Raw genomic sequence first — 16,916 nt, 5'->3', positions numbered from 1 at the left:
GGGGAAGGAAGGGATCAGAATGCGTTGGAAGGGAACGTTTGGGGCGATACCGCATTCGGCGGTGAGCCGCCTGGTCGAGCGCGGAAAGGAGTGGAATAAGTGGGCTCTCTGGAGATTTGGCACACCGGCACTGTAGACTGTTCTTTTAAAAACGAGTGCTAGTTACATAGGATTTTGCCGTACCGACCAGAACGCAGCGTCAGCTGACGCGAGTATTAGTTTCATGATGCAGTAGGAAATGGAGTGTTTAATTCCCAAACTCATCACTCCGTGGTCATAATGGTAAGATCGATGTTTCTTAGCCAACTCTCGAGTGGGTGACGGAGGCGTCGGAAACTAATAGCGACCATGGGGGTTTTCGTTTCCTAATTTTCTTTTTCTGCTATTGGGCGTCAGCCGCTCAGTAAACCAGTTCTCTTGCGTTGGTTCACCTTTCACTTTTTCCCGGCGCCGTCTTGTTTTTATTTTCACGGGTATCGAAGAACCGTTTCCTGGCCCCGTTAGCGCCGTTCTTATTTTTTTTTTCCCTTCCGGGGCTGAAATAAAGTTTAGCTTCATGAAGTATTTAAGTCTTTTATCTGTGAATAATATTGCCCCCGGAGAACGATGGGTTTATTTTTAGCGGGGGAAGCGGCCGAAGTTTTATATTTAGCAGCGCGTGGTTCCAGCGATAAGCGTGTAAAAGTGCTATGTCACGGGTGCCTGTTTCGTTTGCTTTAAAACCAAGGGGACCCGTTCCAGGCTGAAGGAAGACTTTTGGCCCAGCCGCGGGGTCACCGGACCGATAGCGGCTCTCACGCCGACAGAATTTCGAGCGATTTTTGCCTCGTGTGAGAAATACCGGCTCCTTGAGACAGTGAAGCCCTAGCTCGTAAAAATGGTCCTTTCTGCCTCTCGCCTTTAAAAATGTCCAAATCTGCCGAATCATAAGCATTCAGGGACTTACTGCGTAAATGAGGTTAAAAAAAAGAAAAGGGCGGGGGGGCTGGGTGGCCCAGTGTGCTTTTGGAAGGTTCAGTAGCTCTTTTTAAACCCCTGAAATACTCTGTTGGGCTCCGGACAAATTAATTTTTGAAAGTCCTTGAGAATTTATTCTGGGAATTTGTGGGGCTTCCGCTATGTGCGTTTGAACTACTTTTCAATCCTGTTCGTCGGTCAATTGATAGTATTTATTGGGCCCTTACTCTGTGCCAGGCACTGTGCTAAGCGCTTGGGAGAGTACAGTACGACAGATTTGGTAGACACGATCCCTGCCCACAAGGAATTCCAAGCAGATTACGGCTAGGAGAAGTAGTAGAGTATAAGGATGTGGCAGAAGTAAGCGCTTAGAACAGTGCTAAGTGCTTAGTACGGTGCTCTGCAAACGGTAAGCGCTCAGTAAATACGATTGAATTTCAAGGCCCTGCTGAGAGCTCACCTCCTCCAGGAGGCCTTCCCAGACTGAGCCCCTTCCTTCCTCTCCCCCTCGTCCCCCTCTCCATCCCCCCATCTTACCTCCCTCCCTTCCCCACAGCACCTGTATATATGTATATATGTTTGTACATATTTTTTTACTCTATTTATTTAATTTATTTCTACATATCTATTCTATTTTATTTTGTTAGTATGTTTGGTTTTGTTCTCTGTCTCCCCCTTTTAGACTGTGAGCCCACTGTTGGGTAGGGACTGTCTCTATATGTTGCCAATTTGTACTTCCCAAGCGCTTAGTACAGTGCTCTGCACATAGTAAGCGCTCAATAAATACGATTGATGATGATTGAATGAATATGGGGCTGGGGGAGAGTATAGCGGCCTTGGGAGAAATCATCCCTCCCCTCAAGGAGTTTACGATCCGAGTGGGGTTGGGAGCTGGGATTAGGTCATGGGTTCTAATTCCGGCTCCGTCACTTGTCTGCCGTGGACCTTGGGCAAGACACTTAGCTTCTCTGTGCCTCAGTTACCTCATCTGTAAAGAATGGGGATTAAGACCATGAGCCCAGTGTGGGACAGGGACTGTGCCCAACCTGATTAACTTGTATCAACTCCAGAGTTTAGAACAGTGATGGGCACATAGTAAGCGCTGAACGGATACCACAGTAATAATAATTATTATTCTTATTATCATTGAGACACTGAAATAAATTACAAGCAAGGGGATGCAAGAGTTTTTATTATATACATACAAACATATATATGTATATGTACACGTATGTGCGTGTATATGTAAATAAATATATAGATAGATTTTCCATCCCCTCTGCCTTACCTCCTTCCCCTCCCCATAGCTCCTGTATATATGTTTGTACATCATCATCAATCGTATTTATTGAGCGCTTACTGTGTGCAGAGCACTGTACTAAGCGCTTGGGAAGTACAAATTGGCAACATATAGAGACAGTCCCTACCCAACAGTGGGCTCACAGTCTAAAAGGGGGAGACAAAACCAAACATACTAACAAAAATAAAATAAATAGAATAGATATGTACAAGTAAAATAAATAAGTAAATAGAGTAATAAATATGCACAAACATATATACATATGTACAGGTGCTGTGGGGAAGGGAAGGAGGTAAGATGGGGGGATGGAGAGGGGGACGAGGGGGAGAGGAAGGAAGGGGCTCAGTCTGGGAAGGCCTGGGAAGTACATATTTATTACTCTATTTTATTTGTACATATTTATTCTATTTATTTTATTTTGTTAATATGTTTTGTTTTGTTGTCTGTCTCCCCCTTCTAGACTGTGAGCCCACTGTTGGTTAGGGACCGTCTCTGTATGTTCCCAACTTGTACTTCCCAAGCGCTTAGTACAGTGCTCTGCACACAGTAAGCGCTCAATAAATCCGATTGAATTTTCATACACACACACAGCAGGTAGGGGAAAAGAGGGTGGGGAGATTGGAGATGAATCAGGGAAGCCTTCCTGGAGGAGATGTGATTTCATAACGGCTTTGGAGATGGGGAGAGCGGTAGCCTGCCGGCTGGGAAGTGAAAGAAATTGCCAGATAGGAGGTAGGGCCGTGAGGAAGAGGTCGGTGGCGAGATTGTACGGGTGTGAAGATGGGAGTCTCTCTTCGACTAATTTGCTTGTCGTTGTTCTTCTCCAGAGCTCTGGGATCGAAACTTTGGTGGAGGAGCTCTGCTCCAGATTGAAAGACCTTCAGAGTAAGCAAGGTAAGGCCGGAAGCCTTTTGAAGGCTAAGGATAATAAGAAATAATAATGATGGTGTTTGTTGAGCGCTTACTATGAGCCCAGCACCGTCCTAAGCACTGGCGTAAATCAATCCATCAATCAATCAATCATATTTATTGAGCGCTTACTATGTGCAGAGCACTGTACGAAGCGCTTGGGAAGTACAAATTGGCAACACATAGAGACAGTCCCTACCCAACAGTGGGCTCACAGTCTAAAAGGGGGAGACAGAGAACAAAACCAAACATACCAAGAAAATAAAATAAATAGGATAGAAATGTACAAGTAAAATAAATAAATAAATAAATAAATAGAGTAATAAATATGTGCAGCCATGTATACATATATACAGGTGCTGTGGGGAAGGGAAGGAGGTAAGATGGGGGGGATGGAGAGGGGGACGAGGGGGAGAGTGTAAATGCAGATTAAATTGGACACAGTCCCTGTCCCACACGTGGGGCTCACACTCTTAATTCTCAGTTTCCAGATGAGGGAACTGAGGCCCAGAGAAGTGAAGTGACTTGCCCAAGGTCACGCAGCAGACGTGTGGCGGAGCCGGGATGAAAACTTCATTCACTCAGTCATTCAGATGTATTTATTGAGCGCTTACCTTGAGCAGAGAACTGTACTAAGTAATTGGAAAGTATTGGAGACAGTCCCTCCCCACAGCAGGCATACAGTCTAGAGGGGGGAAGCAGCGTGCCTCTAGAGAAGCAGCGTGGCTCAGTGGAAAGAGCACGGGCTTTGGAGTCAGAGGTCATGGGTTCGAATCCCGACTCCGCCGCATGTCTGCTGTGTGATCTTGGGCAAGTCACTTAACTTCTCTGGGCCTCAGTTGCCTCATCTGTAAAATGGGGATTAAGACTGTGAGCCCCACGTGGGACAACCTGATCACCCTGTATCCTCCCCAGCGCTTAGAACAGTGCTTTGCACATAGTAAGCACTTAACAAATGCAAAAAAAAAAGGGGGGGAGATGGGCATCGAAACAAGTAAACAGGCATCAATACAAATAAATAGAATTGTAGCTATGTACATAAGTGCTGGGGGGTGGGGAGAGCAAAGGGAGCGAGTCGAGGGGATGCGGAAGAGAGGGGGAGTTGAGGAAAAGGGGGCTTAATCTAGGAAGGCCTCTTGGAGGAAGTGCACCTTCAGTAGTAATAGTAATAATAATAATAATGGTATTTGTTAAGCGCTTACTATGTGCAAAGCACTGTTCTAAGCGCTGGGGGGATACAAGGTGATCAGGTTGTCCCACGTGGGGCTCAGTCTTAATCCCCATTTTACAGATGGGGTAACTGAGGCTCATAGAAGTTCATTCATTCATTCAATCGTATTTATTGAGCGCTTACTGTGTGCAGAGCACTGGACTAAGCGCTTGGGAAGTACAAGTTGGCTACATATAGAGACGGTCCCTACCCACCAGTGGGCTTACAGTCTAGAAGGGGGAGACAGAGAACAAAACAAAACATATTAACAAAATAAAATAAGTAGAATAAATATGTACAAATAAAATAGAGTAATAAATACATACAAACATATTTACATATATACAGAAGTTAAGTGACTTGCCCAAGGTCACACAGCAGACATATGGCGGAGTCTGGATTCGAACCCATGACCTCTGACTCCAAAGCCCAAGCTGTTTCCACTGAGCCACGGCTTTGAAGCGGGGACAATATAATGATGATAATCTGACAAGGATCCAGGACTGGAGTCCTTCCGGCTCCCAGGCCCGGGCTGTAGCCACTTCACCACGCAACTTGTGGTGAAGCAGCGTGGCTCAGTGGAAAGAGCCCGGGCTTTGGAGTCAGAGGTCATGGGTTCAAATCCCGGCTCTGCCAGTTACCAGCTGTGTGACTTTGGGCAAGTCACTTCACTTCTCTGGGCCTCAGTTCCCTCATCTGTAAAATGGGGATTAAGACTGTGAGCCCCCCGTGGGACAACCTGATCACCTTGTAACCTCCCCTGCGCTTAGAACAGTGCTTTGCACATAGTAAGCGCTTAATAAATGCCATTATATAAAAAAGCTTGTAAAACACGCACCAGACCCCCCGCGAGGGCTGATCGGCCCAATGGGTTGACGCCCATCACCAGGTGGCCAAATGCCCACCCCGAGTGATGAACGACAGGCCCAGGAGGATTCGGAGGCTGACTCTGTCCAACCCCATGTGCTTCGATCCACCCCAGCGCTTAAAACGGTGCCCGGCATGTAGTAATCGCTTAACAAAGGCCACAATTATCATCATCATTATTATTAATAAGAAGAAGAAGAAGAATTGAAAAATGGCCCGAAGGCGGCATGACTCTTTCCGGGAGGACGTGGCTCTTTTTCAAGGCAGGCAGCAGCGGTACTCCCCGAGGGCAAGGCGGCTTGGGAAATTTCAATCATTCATTTATTCATTCGGTCGTATTTACCGAGCGCTTACTGTGTGCAGAGCACTGGACTCAGCGCTTGGGAAAGTACATTACAACAACATTACACAATTAGACTGTGAGCCCTTTTAGATTGTGAGCCACTGTTGGGTAGGGACTGTCTCTATATGTTGCCAATTTGTACTTCCCAAGCGCTTAGTACAGTGCTCTGCACACAGTAAGCGCTCAATAAATACGATTGATGATGATGAATAAACGGCGACATTCCCCGCCCACAGTGAGCTCACAGTCTAGAGCCGTGGAGATTCGACAGCAAGGAGCTGGGCCCCGGATCGGGCGGAGACAGAAGAACCGGGGGAATGACGATCGAGGGGTGATGGGCGTCGCGAGCCCCCGGTTCGTACCGACCAGGACCTTCCTGGACCGAGGGAGCCTCGGTGGCACGGAGTAGAAGTCAAACCACACCTGTGATCAACCAGGTTACTGTGGAAATTTTTTTTACTTAGTTATACCAGCGTGCATGGGAGTGACACATAGACACACTCTCACTCGCTCCGCTCCACCAAGGGTCTGAGGAGCCCGTTCCGCCGACGCTGCGTCTCTACACGCCTCTGTGCTTGCCTCCAGATGCCCCTTCGCGTTCAAAATGAGCGCCTTTAATCTGCCCTAGGCATCGCAGCTGTGACCCTACGTGGCAGTCATTGACGGGTCCTGCCTCTGCCACTTATCAGCTGTGTGACTTCGGGCAAGACTCTTAACCTCTCAGGGCCGTAGTTCGCTCCTCTGTCAAATGGGGATTAAGACTGTGAGCCCCCCCATGGGACAACTTCATTACCTTGTATCTGTCCCAGCGCTTAGAACAGCGCTTGGCACATAGCTGGGCTTGGGAGTCGGAGGTGGCGGGTTCTAATCATCATCATCAGTCGTATTTATTGAGCGCTTACTGTGTGCAGAGCACTGTACTAAGCGCTTGGGAAGTACAAGTTGGCAACATATAAGAGACAGTCCCTACCCAACAGTGGGCTCACAGTCTAAAAGGGGGAGACAGAGAACAAAACCAAACATACTAACAAAATAAAATAAATAGAATAGATATGTACAAGTAAAATAAATAAATAGAGTAAAAAATATGTACAAACATATATACATATATACAGGTGCTGTGGGGAAGGGAAGGAGGTAAGATGCGGGGGATGGAGAGGGGGATGAGGGGGAGAGGAATCTCAACTCAACTCCACCACTTTGTCAGCAGGGTGACTTCGGGCAAGTCACGTTACTTCTCTGGGCCTCAGTTACCTCATCCGTAAAATGGGGACTAAGACTGTGAGCCCCACGTGGGACAACCTGATGACCTTGTATCTACCCCAGCGACCTCATCCACCTCAAATTCACCCTTTCCTGCTTTAACTCTGCCCTCTCCTTCGACTGACAACATCACTTCTCCACCCTCAAGGAAGGACCCTATGTGCCCTAGTGGCACATAGTAAGCGCTTAACGGATACCATAATTAACAATTAATTAAATGAATAATTAATTAGTAAGCACTTAATAAAATGTCATTATTATTATTATTGTTATGGGTCCAAGCCTGTTACTGGGTAGAACAGGGAGAGAAAGCCAGGCCTCCCTCCATCTTCTAGACCATGGGCCCGGTGTTGCGTAGGGACCATCTCTATATGTTGCCGACTTGTACTTCCCAAGTGCTTAGTACAGTGCTCCGCACACAGTAAGCGCTCAATAAATACGATTGAATGAATGAATGAATGTATGCCCTGCCCCGACAGGCCCGCGATGACCTGCCTCAGGTAGAGCCCATCAACACCTTCGCCAGTCTCTTCCTCGCTGTTGTTGTTCGCAGGATTCGTTCCCCCCACAGACATTTCAGTTGTCGTGAACTTGCCACCCCCTCTCGTGGTTCCAGAGCCAGAAGGAGGGCAGACGGGAGGGAGCCCGCCCAATGCTCAGTGTTCGGCGTGGGCTGGAGGCCAGCCTGAGGCAGATCTCGGGTCAGAAGGCGCTCATCGCTGGCTACCCTCCCTAGTGGGTAGAGCCCGGGCCTGGCTCAGTGGAAAGAGCACGGGCTTTGGAGTCAGGGGTCATGGGTTCAAATCCCGGCTCTGCCAATTGTCAGCTGTGTGACTTTGGGCAAGTCACTTAACTTCTCTGGGCCTGAGTTCCCTCATCTGTAAAATGGGGATTAAGACTGTGAGCCTCCGTGGGACAACCTGATCGCCTTGTAACCTCCCCAGTGCTTAGAACAGTGCTTAATAAATGCCATCATTATTATTATTTTTTTTATTATTAATCCCAGCTCCACCTCTTGTCTGCCACGTGACCTCGGCCCAGCTCCACCATGCATCTGCTATGTGACCATGGGCAAGTCACTTCACTTCTCTGGACCTCAGTTCATCTGTAAATAAGAGTGTGAGCCCCATGTGGGACAGGGACTCTGTCCAACCTGATTAACTTATATCTAGCGCAACGCTTAGAGCAGTGCTCGGCACATAGTATGCGCTTAACAAGTACCGTCTTTATTATTATTATTTTTTTTATTATTCGCTTCACCTCAGTTTCCTCAACTGCAAAATGGGGATCGAATACCCGTTCTCCATACTACTTAGACTGTGGGACGGGGACTTTTGTCCAGCCTGATTATCTTGTATCTACCCCAGTGCTTAGAACAGTGTTTGATGCATAGTAAGCGCTTAGCAAAGAAAAAAGCAAACCAAAAAAAACATGGTATTTGTTAAACACTATGTTCCAGACACTGTACTAAGCGCTGAGGTGGATACAAGCAAATGAGGTTGGATACAGTCCCTGTCCCACGTGGGGCTCACAGTCTCATTCCCCATTTTACAGATGAGGTAACTGAGGCCTAGAGAAGTGATGTGACTTGCCCAAAGTCACACAGCAGACAAGTGGAGGAGCCGGGATTTGAACCCATGACCTCTGACTCCAAAGCCCGGGCTCTAGCCACCGTGCCATACTGTTTCTGCTTGATTGTTTAAATTTTCTGAATAAAATAGCTGGCCAGGTCATCAGCATATCCTAGTGGAAATAGAGCACGGGGCTGGGAGTCAGAAGGGTCTGGGTTCTGATCCCAGCTCCACAACTTGTCTGCTGTGTGACCTTAACAACTTCTCTGTGCCTCAGTCACCTCATCTGTAAAACGGGGATTGAGACTGTGAGCTCCGTGTGGGACAGGGACCGAGTCCAACCCAGTCACCTTGTATCTACCCCAGCACTTAGCACATAATAAGCCACACAAATATCACATTTATTATTAGTATTATTGGCAAGAGGTCAGGGAAGCAGAAGGACAAGGGGATTGAAGATGGAGGTAATCGTCCAAAACAACTTGCAAGGGCATTGGGCACTAGGGTCCTTCCTTGAGGGTGGAAAAGTAATGTCAGTCGAAGGAGAGGGCAGAGTTAAAGCAGGAAAGGATGAACTTTAGGTGGATGAGGTCGGCCTGATCTCTGGCCGTCCTGCCAGCAGTGATCCGCGGCCTGTTCACGGGAGCCAAGGAGGCGACTGTGGCCGTGATCCGGGGCTGTGGGTTAGTGGTACGAGATGGACGAAAGGATAGGGGAGCGAGCAAGTGGCGTTCATTAGAGAAGGGTGTTAATTTGGTCATCCAGGGAAGTCACTTTGGGCCCGGAGCCTAAATGGGGCACTGAGGAAAATTGGTGTGTCAGAAAGACCGGAGTCTCTCTGGGGGAACAGGACAGATTTGCGGAGGAAGGGGGTGTGAGGGAGAGAAGGTCGCGATCGGATAGAGGGATTTCGGCGTTGCTGAGGGCAGAGATTATCCCGTGACTAGAGACGAAGAGGTCGAATGTGTATCCAGTTCGGTGAGCGGGTGAGATGGAGGGGAGACGGAGACGCGGTGAGAATGGAGGTCAGTGGAGTTGAAGCGCCGTCCTCTTCTTATCACTCCTCAACTCAAATGCCTCAGTTTCTCAAGCGCGTTAAAGATGTTGCTTTGTGTCTCTTAACAGAAGAGAAGATTCACAAAAAGTTGGAAGGATCGCCCTCTCCGGAGGCAGAATTATCTCCCACGGCAAAGGATCAGGTGGAAATGTACGTGGGTCAGATTTTATCATTTTTTTTTTTTCACACCGCTCATGCTACAAACAGCATGAATCTCTCCAGCCGTTACCCGGCTCTGGAGGAAGAGCGAGAGAGAGAGGATACCTGTGTGGGTGCAAGTACTCGCATTTTCTTTGCAAACGTGGTTATCTTCAGTCATTCATGTGATACTGAGAGCAATAACTGAGGATTGGAGATTTAGAGGGAGTTTAGTGGCGCCCAAGCTGCTCCTCGTGTTTCTCCTCTTTTTGAAGAGAGGAAAAAGCACGGGATGAGTTCATCGAAGCATCGAGTCCTGTCAGATGCGGAAGCGGAAGCACGTTGCAAACCCTTTCCCTCAGCACCTGTCCAAGGGAGACCGATATCACTCCGGGTCCGAGAGCCAGAACGGGCGTCCAAGGTCACCCGGCCCGTCATTAGCGGGACTCGGAATAGAAGCGGGTCACGCGATTCCGTGACCGGTGCCGTCCCTCCGCCCCGCTTCCTCAGATCTCTCACTCCTCCTTTCCATCTTAGAACTCATCAGGCGGGCAGGCAGAGCGCATTGGCGCCGGCTTCCCGTTCCAGCATCGCAGAAGCACCTAGCTTTCGGCTGCGACTCGCTCACAGGAAAATCTCGAGTAATCGGTTTCACGTGGCCGGATGTCACCCGTGGATTAAAGTTAAATACCTATTCGTAAATTCAGCGTGTCGGAGTGGCTCTGGTTCATCTCTGCAGGAAGGGCTTGATTTGGAAAAGTTTCTCTCTCTTTCTCTCGTGCTCTCTCTGTCACCACGACCGTAACGTTTTGGTTGCGGCTTTTATTCTAAGTATTGAAACGGCACAGCGTTTTAGGAACCACACGGTTCCCTCTCAGTTAAAATAAGGGTGAGCACGTTAAGGTCCAGGAGTCGTGGGGGAAACGATCAGTTCATTCATTCATTCAATAGTATTTATTGAGCGCTTACTGTGTGCAGAGCACTGTACTAAGCGCTTGGGAAGTACAAGTTGGCAACATATAGAGGCGGTCCCTACCCAACAGCGGGCTCACAGCCTAGAAGCGTATGCGTTCGCCCGTTCGTCGGTCCCCCGGCCCGAATAACCCACGTTTGGCCACGTCAACGTCACTGTCGTGCCTCAGCGCTGCTCTTCGGCTCGGTTACCCAAGGCGCCATTTCGCAGTCGTGTTTTGGAGTTTTCCTCCCGAGCCCGACCTCGCCTCCCTTTGTAACGTTTTACAGTCGAGGGAAGGGGACGCGTCGGCGGATCCGTCCGGGCACGGTCAGGGGATCTGGGGATTTCACCTCAGCTTCGGTTTTCAAGCGCCGCGCTCTGACCGTACTCCTGTCTGGTTTTTAGGTACTATGAGGCGTTTCCTCCGCTTTCCGAGAAACCAGTCTGCCTGCAGGAGATCATGCCGGTGTGGAACAAATCCAAAGTCTGCTCTTACTCTAGCTCGTCATCTTCCTCCACCGCCCTCCCACCCAGCACCGACACGTCCTCTCCCAAGGACTGCAACAGCGAAACGGAAGTCATTAAAGAGAGAAGCCCCGAAGCCCCCAGCGCCGTCCACGAGAGGATCCAGCCGAAAAAGAGCCAGAGCGAGAAGGAGAACAAGTTCGGCGCCGGCCCGCCGGAAGAGAAGCCCGCTTTCTACAAAAAGCAGGGGCGACACAAGGCGGAGGGAAAGGCGCGCCCCCGCTCTTGGTCTTCCGGTTCCAGCGAAGCCGGCTCCAGTTCGAGCGGGAATCAGGGGGAGCCGAAAGGCCCCGCGAAGGGCGTCAGGGCGCGGCACAAGACGCGGGAGGTGCGGGGTAAAAGAGGACGCAACGGGCAAGGCCGGCTGTCGGTGAAGACGGGCGAAAGGGGGCAGAGGAAAGTCCCGGCCGGCGGCGGCGGGGGGGGAGGAGGGGCAGGGGGTGGGTCCTTCCAGCAGCTGGGCAAAAGGGGCAAGAGGCCGTCGAAGGAGAGCGGGAGGAAGGATCCCGGCGGCGCGGAAGGCCGGGAGCCGCCGGGCGGGAGCCGCGACGACCGCGAATACAAAGAGGAGCCGCTGTGGTACACGGAGCCCATCGCGGAGTACTTCGTCCCCCTCAGCCGGAAGAGCAAACTGGAGACGTCCTACCGGAACCGGCAGGAGGCGGCGCCGGGGGGCTTCGCGGAGGGCTTCGCGGAGGGCTACGCGGAGGAAGCGGCGCCGGGCCTCGGCCCGGGCGTCCCCCCGGCTTACCTGGCGGCGGGGACGTTCGTCGACGGGCACTTCGTCGAGGTGCCCGCGGTCCCGGAGGAGGCGGGCGGCGCGCCCTGGAGCCCGCCGCGCCCTCCGCCGGGGGACCGCCCCTATCTGGATGACGTTCATCTTGCGGAACTCACCCACTTCTATGAAGTGGATATCGATCAATCCATGTTGGATCCCGGTGCCTCAGACGCGACGCGAGGAGAGAGTCGGATCCTGAGTATGATTCGACGGAAGAGTCAGGAGGATGCCGATTTTGAGGCCGAATGTTGCATAGTGTTAGATGGGTTGGAGCTGCAAGGGGAAAGTGCAATATGGACAGATTCGACCAGCTCCGCGGGCGCCGAGGGGTTTTTCTTGCAAGACCTGAGCGGGCTGGCTCAGTTCTGGGAGTGCCGCTCGTCTCCCAGCTCCGGCGACGCGGACGGGGAGAGCTTCGGCGGGGAGTCCCCCTTCCGGGTCTCCCCGGGCTTCGACGGCGCGGCGCTCGGCTCCCCGGGGCCCGCCGGCCGGCCGGAGCTCTTCCCGGCCCCCCGGGAAGGGGCCGGGATCGACTCTTGTTTTTCAGTGTTTGAAGTGCAATGCAGTAATTCCGTTTTACCCTTTTCTTTCGAAACGCTCGCCTTGGGGGACGAGGAGCCCGACGCCGGCGGGGGCGGCGCCCTCGGGAAGACGCAATCGAGATTGTTAATATGGACCAAAAATAGTGCCTTTGACGAACACGAACACTGTTCTAACCTCTCGACGCGGACCTGCAGCCCCTGGTCCCACTCGGAAGAGACCCGGTCGGACACCGAGGCCTGGGCCGTCCAGCCGGAGGACGCCCCGCCGCCGCCGCCGCCGGCCGAGGAGCTGGGCTACGGCGGCCCCGCGGGCTACGCGGACGAGGAGCTGCTGGAGTTTCTGCGGGAAGACGCCCGCCGGCCCCCGGGCGACGGGCCCGCCCCCGGCTTCCCCCCCAGGTCGAAACTGGAGTCCGTGTGCGGGATCCCGCTGGAGCACCGGGCGGGGGACGGGGACTACGGGCCGGCGGCGGGCGGGGCCGGCCCGCGGGGCCGCGTGGAGGACCTCTGGCCGGACGGCGGGCCGGCGGCGGAAGCGGAGGGGCGGCCCGGGGAGCCGTTCCCCGACGGCGACGGCTACGCGGAGGCCCCGCGGGAGCCCGGCAAGGCAGTGCGGCGCTCCGAGTACCGCCTCTGGGACGGGCAGAAGGAGGATCCGGAGCGGAGGCCGTTTGGCCCCGGCCGGCCGGCCGAGGCGGGCGGCGGGGGCGACTATACCACCCCGGCCCGGCCCTGGGAGGGCCGCCGGGCCCCCGAGCACGCCTTCATCCTGGGCGGCGTGTACGGGGAGCTGAAGGCGGGCCCGGGGGGCTGGGCCGTGCTGCCCCCGGCCCCGCCACAGCCCCGGGCCAGCCTGCTGCAGTGCGCGGCCTCGGACGTGGTCACCATCGCCGGGACGGACGTGTTCACCAGCCCGGGCCACGGCCTGGCGCCGGGGCCCCGGCAGCGGTGGCGGCCGCTGGCGGCCCTGGAGCAGGGCGGGCCGGCCAGGGGCCGAGACGGCGGCCCGCCCAAGGGCTTCTCGCTCATCTTCCGGGAAGACCTCCTGGGCGCCTGCGGGGCCTTTCAGGGCGACGAGCCCGGCCTGGAGTACGCCTTCTCCTCCCTGGAGCTGAACCACCCGTTCTCGCAGGTCCTGCACGTGGAGTGCTCCTTCGAGCCCGAGGGGCCGGCCGCCCTCAGCCCCCCGGGCCTCAAGCCCAAGCCCGTCCCGGGCCCCGACCCGGACGGCCAGGTCTTCCGCCCCCGGATCTGCGGGGCGGACAGGACGCGCTACCGGGCCATCCGCATCTCCCCCCGCACCCACTTCCGCCCCATCTCCGCGGCGGAGCTGTCCCCGGGCGGGGGGAGCGGGTCGGGGTCGGAGTCCGACGGGGGGGACGACGACGACGGCGGCGGGGGCGGCGGGGGGCCCCCCGGGCCCCCCGGCCCCCCGGCGCCCCCCGCGCCGGCCGACGCCTTCGAGGGGCCGCCGGCCGACCTCCGGCCCCTGGAGGAGGACGCGGAGAAAGAGGGCCACTACTACGGGAAGAACGAGCTCGAGTCCGGCAGGTTCCTCCCCCGGTTGAAGAAGGCGGGCATGGAGAAGAGCGCCCAGACGTCCCTCGATTCCCAGGAGGGGTCCCCCGGGGCCCTGCCGCCGGGGAGGCGAGACCGGTGCTCGGAGTGCCGCCCGGGAGGGGCCGGGGAAGCGGAGGACCGGGGCGGCCCCGGGGCCGACGGCCGGATCCTGGCTCCCTGCCAGGAGGAGGAGCCGGGCGGCCCGTGCGGGTGTAAGGCGGGCTGCCAGTTCCCCGCCTTGGAAGACCGTCCGGCGTCTCCGGGAGAGCTGGGAGAGGTAGGTGGCCGGATCCACGCTCGGGGGCGGGACGGGGGGGCGGCAGCCTCTCGCTCGGCCTCTCCCTCAGGAGAGTCTTCTCCCTGACTAGAATCTCGCGGGTCACGCGCTCTCTCTCGTCCGCTCCTAAAACGAGCGAGGGGACCGCCCGGCTTGCGGCATCGGGGGGGACGGGGGAGGCTAGTCTGAGGGACGGTTGGGCACGCGTCTGACCCCAGGGATCGGGGGAGCGTCTACAGTACCCAAGTAGACGTCCTTACGGTCTTCCATCTCTCCTCTCCGTGAACCGCGTTCGGGGCCGCCTCCCACTGCGGACGCTAAACTCCCCTTTGGCAGAGGTGGCGTCTAACGACTCAGTCGCGTCGTACTCTCCCGAGTGCCTAGTCCGGTACTCCGCGCACATCGAACGTCCCGTAAGTGCCGTCGATCGACGGCTCGATGGGGAGAGAGAAGCGAGCGGTGTGGCCCTTGACGTCTCCGGCTCTTCCGCAGTGTTGCTCGGTAAAGCCATCGCAGCCCGTTTGGCTCCAAGCCGCTCCTCGGGTGTAAAGGGAAACCCGTGGTTGGTTTTAAGCACCATCCCCACATCAGGGAGACGGAACCTCCACGCCCCCGTGGCTTCGGGGAGCGTCAGCGGAAGACGATCCCGTGGGATTCTAGGCCCGTTGGCCGGCCGAGCGGGAAGACGCGGCTCATCGTCCTCACCGGCGGGATTATAGAATCTCAACTGGGGCGACGGACCCCTCCCGGAAGTTGTTTGCTCCTCGATGGACGACTCGGCGAGGAGGGGCCGCTCGAAGAGAGGAACGTTTTCCAAAGAGATTGGAAGAGGGCCCCCGGAACGGCAGGCCGGAGCCTCCCACGGGGCCGAGGCGGTGAGAGCGGGGCAGGCCGTGGGCCTGGAGGTCGCCCCCGCCATATGGCTGACGAGCGAGACACCCCCGGGATTTCCGCAGGGTTGGCCCGCCCGTTGCCAAACAGCCCAGCCGGTGAGCGGGAGACGGCTCGGGCTCAGAGATCCCGGGACCCCTGCGAGCCGAGAGTCGGTGCCACCCCGGGATCAGGGCCGCCCCGGAGAGCCCTGTGATCCGCACTGGACCGTTCACCTCAGACGACCGCCTGCCCCCACCACCCCCCAGCCCCAGAAAGGCAACGCGACCCGCCCGGTGCTTAGAGCCCGGGCATGAGAGTCAGAGGGACCTGGGTTCTATTCCCGGCTCCGCCGTGCGTCTGCTGCGTCATCTTGGGCGAGTCACTTCACTTCCCTGGGCCTCAGTTCCCTCGTCTGTAAGACGGGGATTCAGACCGGGAGCCCCACGTTGGACCGAATCTGTGTCCAATCCAGTTACCTTATAGCTACCCCAGTGCTTAGTACAGTGCCTGGCTCATTGTAAGGGCAAACAGGTACTCTTTTATGATTACTGTGAGGATGATGATATTTCGACAGGACAGCCCGGCGTAGTGGCTAGAGCCCCGGCCTGAAAGTTTCAAGGACGTGGGTTCTAATCTCCCAGCTCCACCACCTGTCTGCTGTGTGATCGTGGGCAAGTCACTTCAGTTCTCCGGACTCAGTTCCCTCGTCTGTAAGATGGGAATTCAGACTGTGAGCTCCACGTGGGACAGGGACTGTGTGAAAGCTGATTTTCTTGCATCCACCCCGGCGCTTGGAACAGTGCCTGGCACATAGTAAGCGCTTAACAAGTACCGTCATCATCATCATCATCATCATCTCTGGGGAGCTTTCGACTTTGAAATCCATTCATGGCACATATTGCGGGCCACCCTTCTCTGTGCTGATTCTGGAACCCAGGACCAGGGACGTTGACGTGAAGATAGGGTTGTCAGGCTGCGGGCCTCGTTCTTCCTCTGCGGCGGCGTGGTTTTATTCTTCCCTAGGGACTCAGGTCTCATAAGGCTCCTGGCTCCCAAGGCTCTCGGGAGACGGCAAGGGGAGGCCGCCCAGTCAAGCTCTCAGCTCATTGTGTGCAGGAAAAGTGTCTGTTATGTTATGTAGTGTACTCTCCCACGCGTTTAGTACAGTGCTCTGCACCCAGTAAGCACTCAAGAAATATGTGGCTCAATGGATAGAGCACGGGCCTGGGTGTCTAGACTGTAAGCTTGTTGTGGGCAGGGAATGTCACTGTTTATTGTTGTATTGGACTTTCCCAAGCCTTAGTAGAGTGTTCTGCACACAGTAAGCGCTCAGTAAATACAACTGAGTGAATGAATGAGTCAGGTGGACCTGGGTTCTAATCCCCGCTCCGCCACTTGTCTGCTGTGTGACCTTGGGCAAGTCACTTCATTTCCCTGAGCCTCCGTTACTTCATCTGGAAAATGGGGCTTAAAGACTGTGAGCCCCATGTGGGACAGGGGCTGTGTCCAACCCAATCTACCCCAGCGCTTAGAACGGTGCTTGGTACATAGTAAGCGCTTAACAGATGCCGTCATTATTTATTATTAGTGACTGAGAGGCAGTGTGGCCTGGGGAAAGAACAGAGGATCTGGGATCTCATCCCGGCTCCACCCCTGGCCTGCCGAGTGACCTTGGGAAAGTCACTTCGCTTGTGTGGGCCTCGGTTACCTCGGCCGTCAAATGGAGAATAAGACTGTGAGCCCCACGTGGGACATGGACTGTGTCCAACCTAATGAGCTTGTCTCCACCCC

The 16,916-nt window shown here is 54.7% G+C and overlaps 1 protein-coding gene across 1 annotated transcript in view; it reads left to right on the top strand.

Annotated features, from left to right (window-relative positions):
- KIAA0232 (KIAA0232 ortholog) overlaps positions 1 to 16,916 on the top strand; it is a 93,332-nt gene that overhangs the window by 45,354 nt on the left and 31,062 nt on the right. The window contains exons 3-5 of the mRNA XM_038745952.1: positions 3,085 to 3,151; positions 9,546 to 9,627; positions 10,976 to 14,252. Of these exons, the coding sequence (XP_038601880.1) occupies positions 3,085 to 3,151; positions 9,546 to 9,627; positions 10,976 to 14,252 (3,426 nt within the window). The remainder of the gene's footprint in view (positions 1 to 3,084; positions 3,152 to 9,545; positions 9,628 to 10,975; positions 14,253 to 16,916) is intronic.

This window comes from Tachyglossus aculeatus, chromosome 4, assembly GCF_015852505.1.
Source record: "Tachyglossus aculeatus isolate mTacAcu1 chromosome 4, mTacAcu1.pri, whole genome shotgun sequence".
NCBI lineage: Eukaryota > Metazoa > Chordata > Mammalia > Monotremata > Tachyglossidae > Tachyglossus > Tachyglossus aculeatus.
This window is presented reverse-complemented; position numbering and strand designations above follow the sequence as displayed.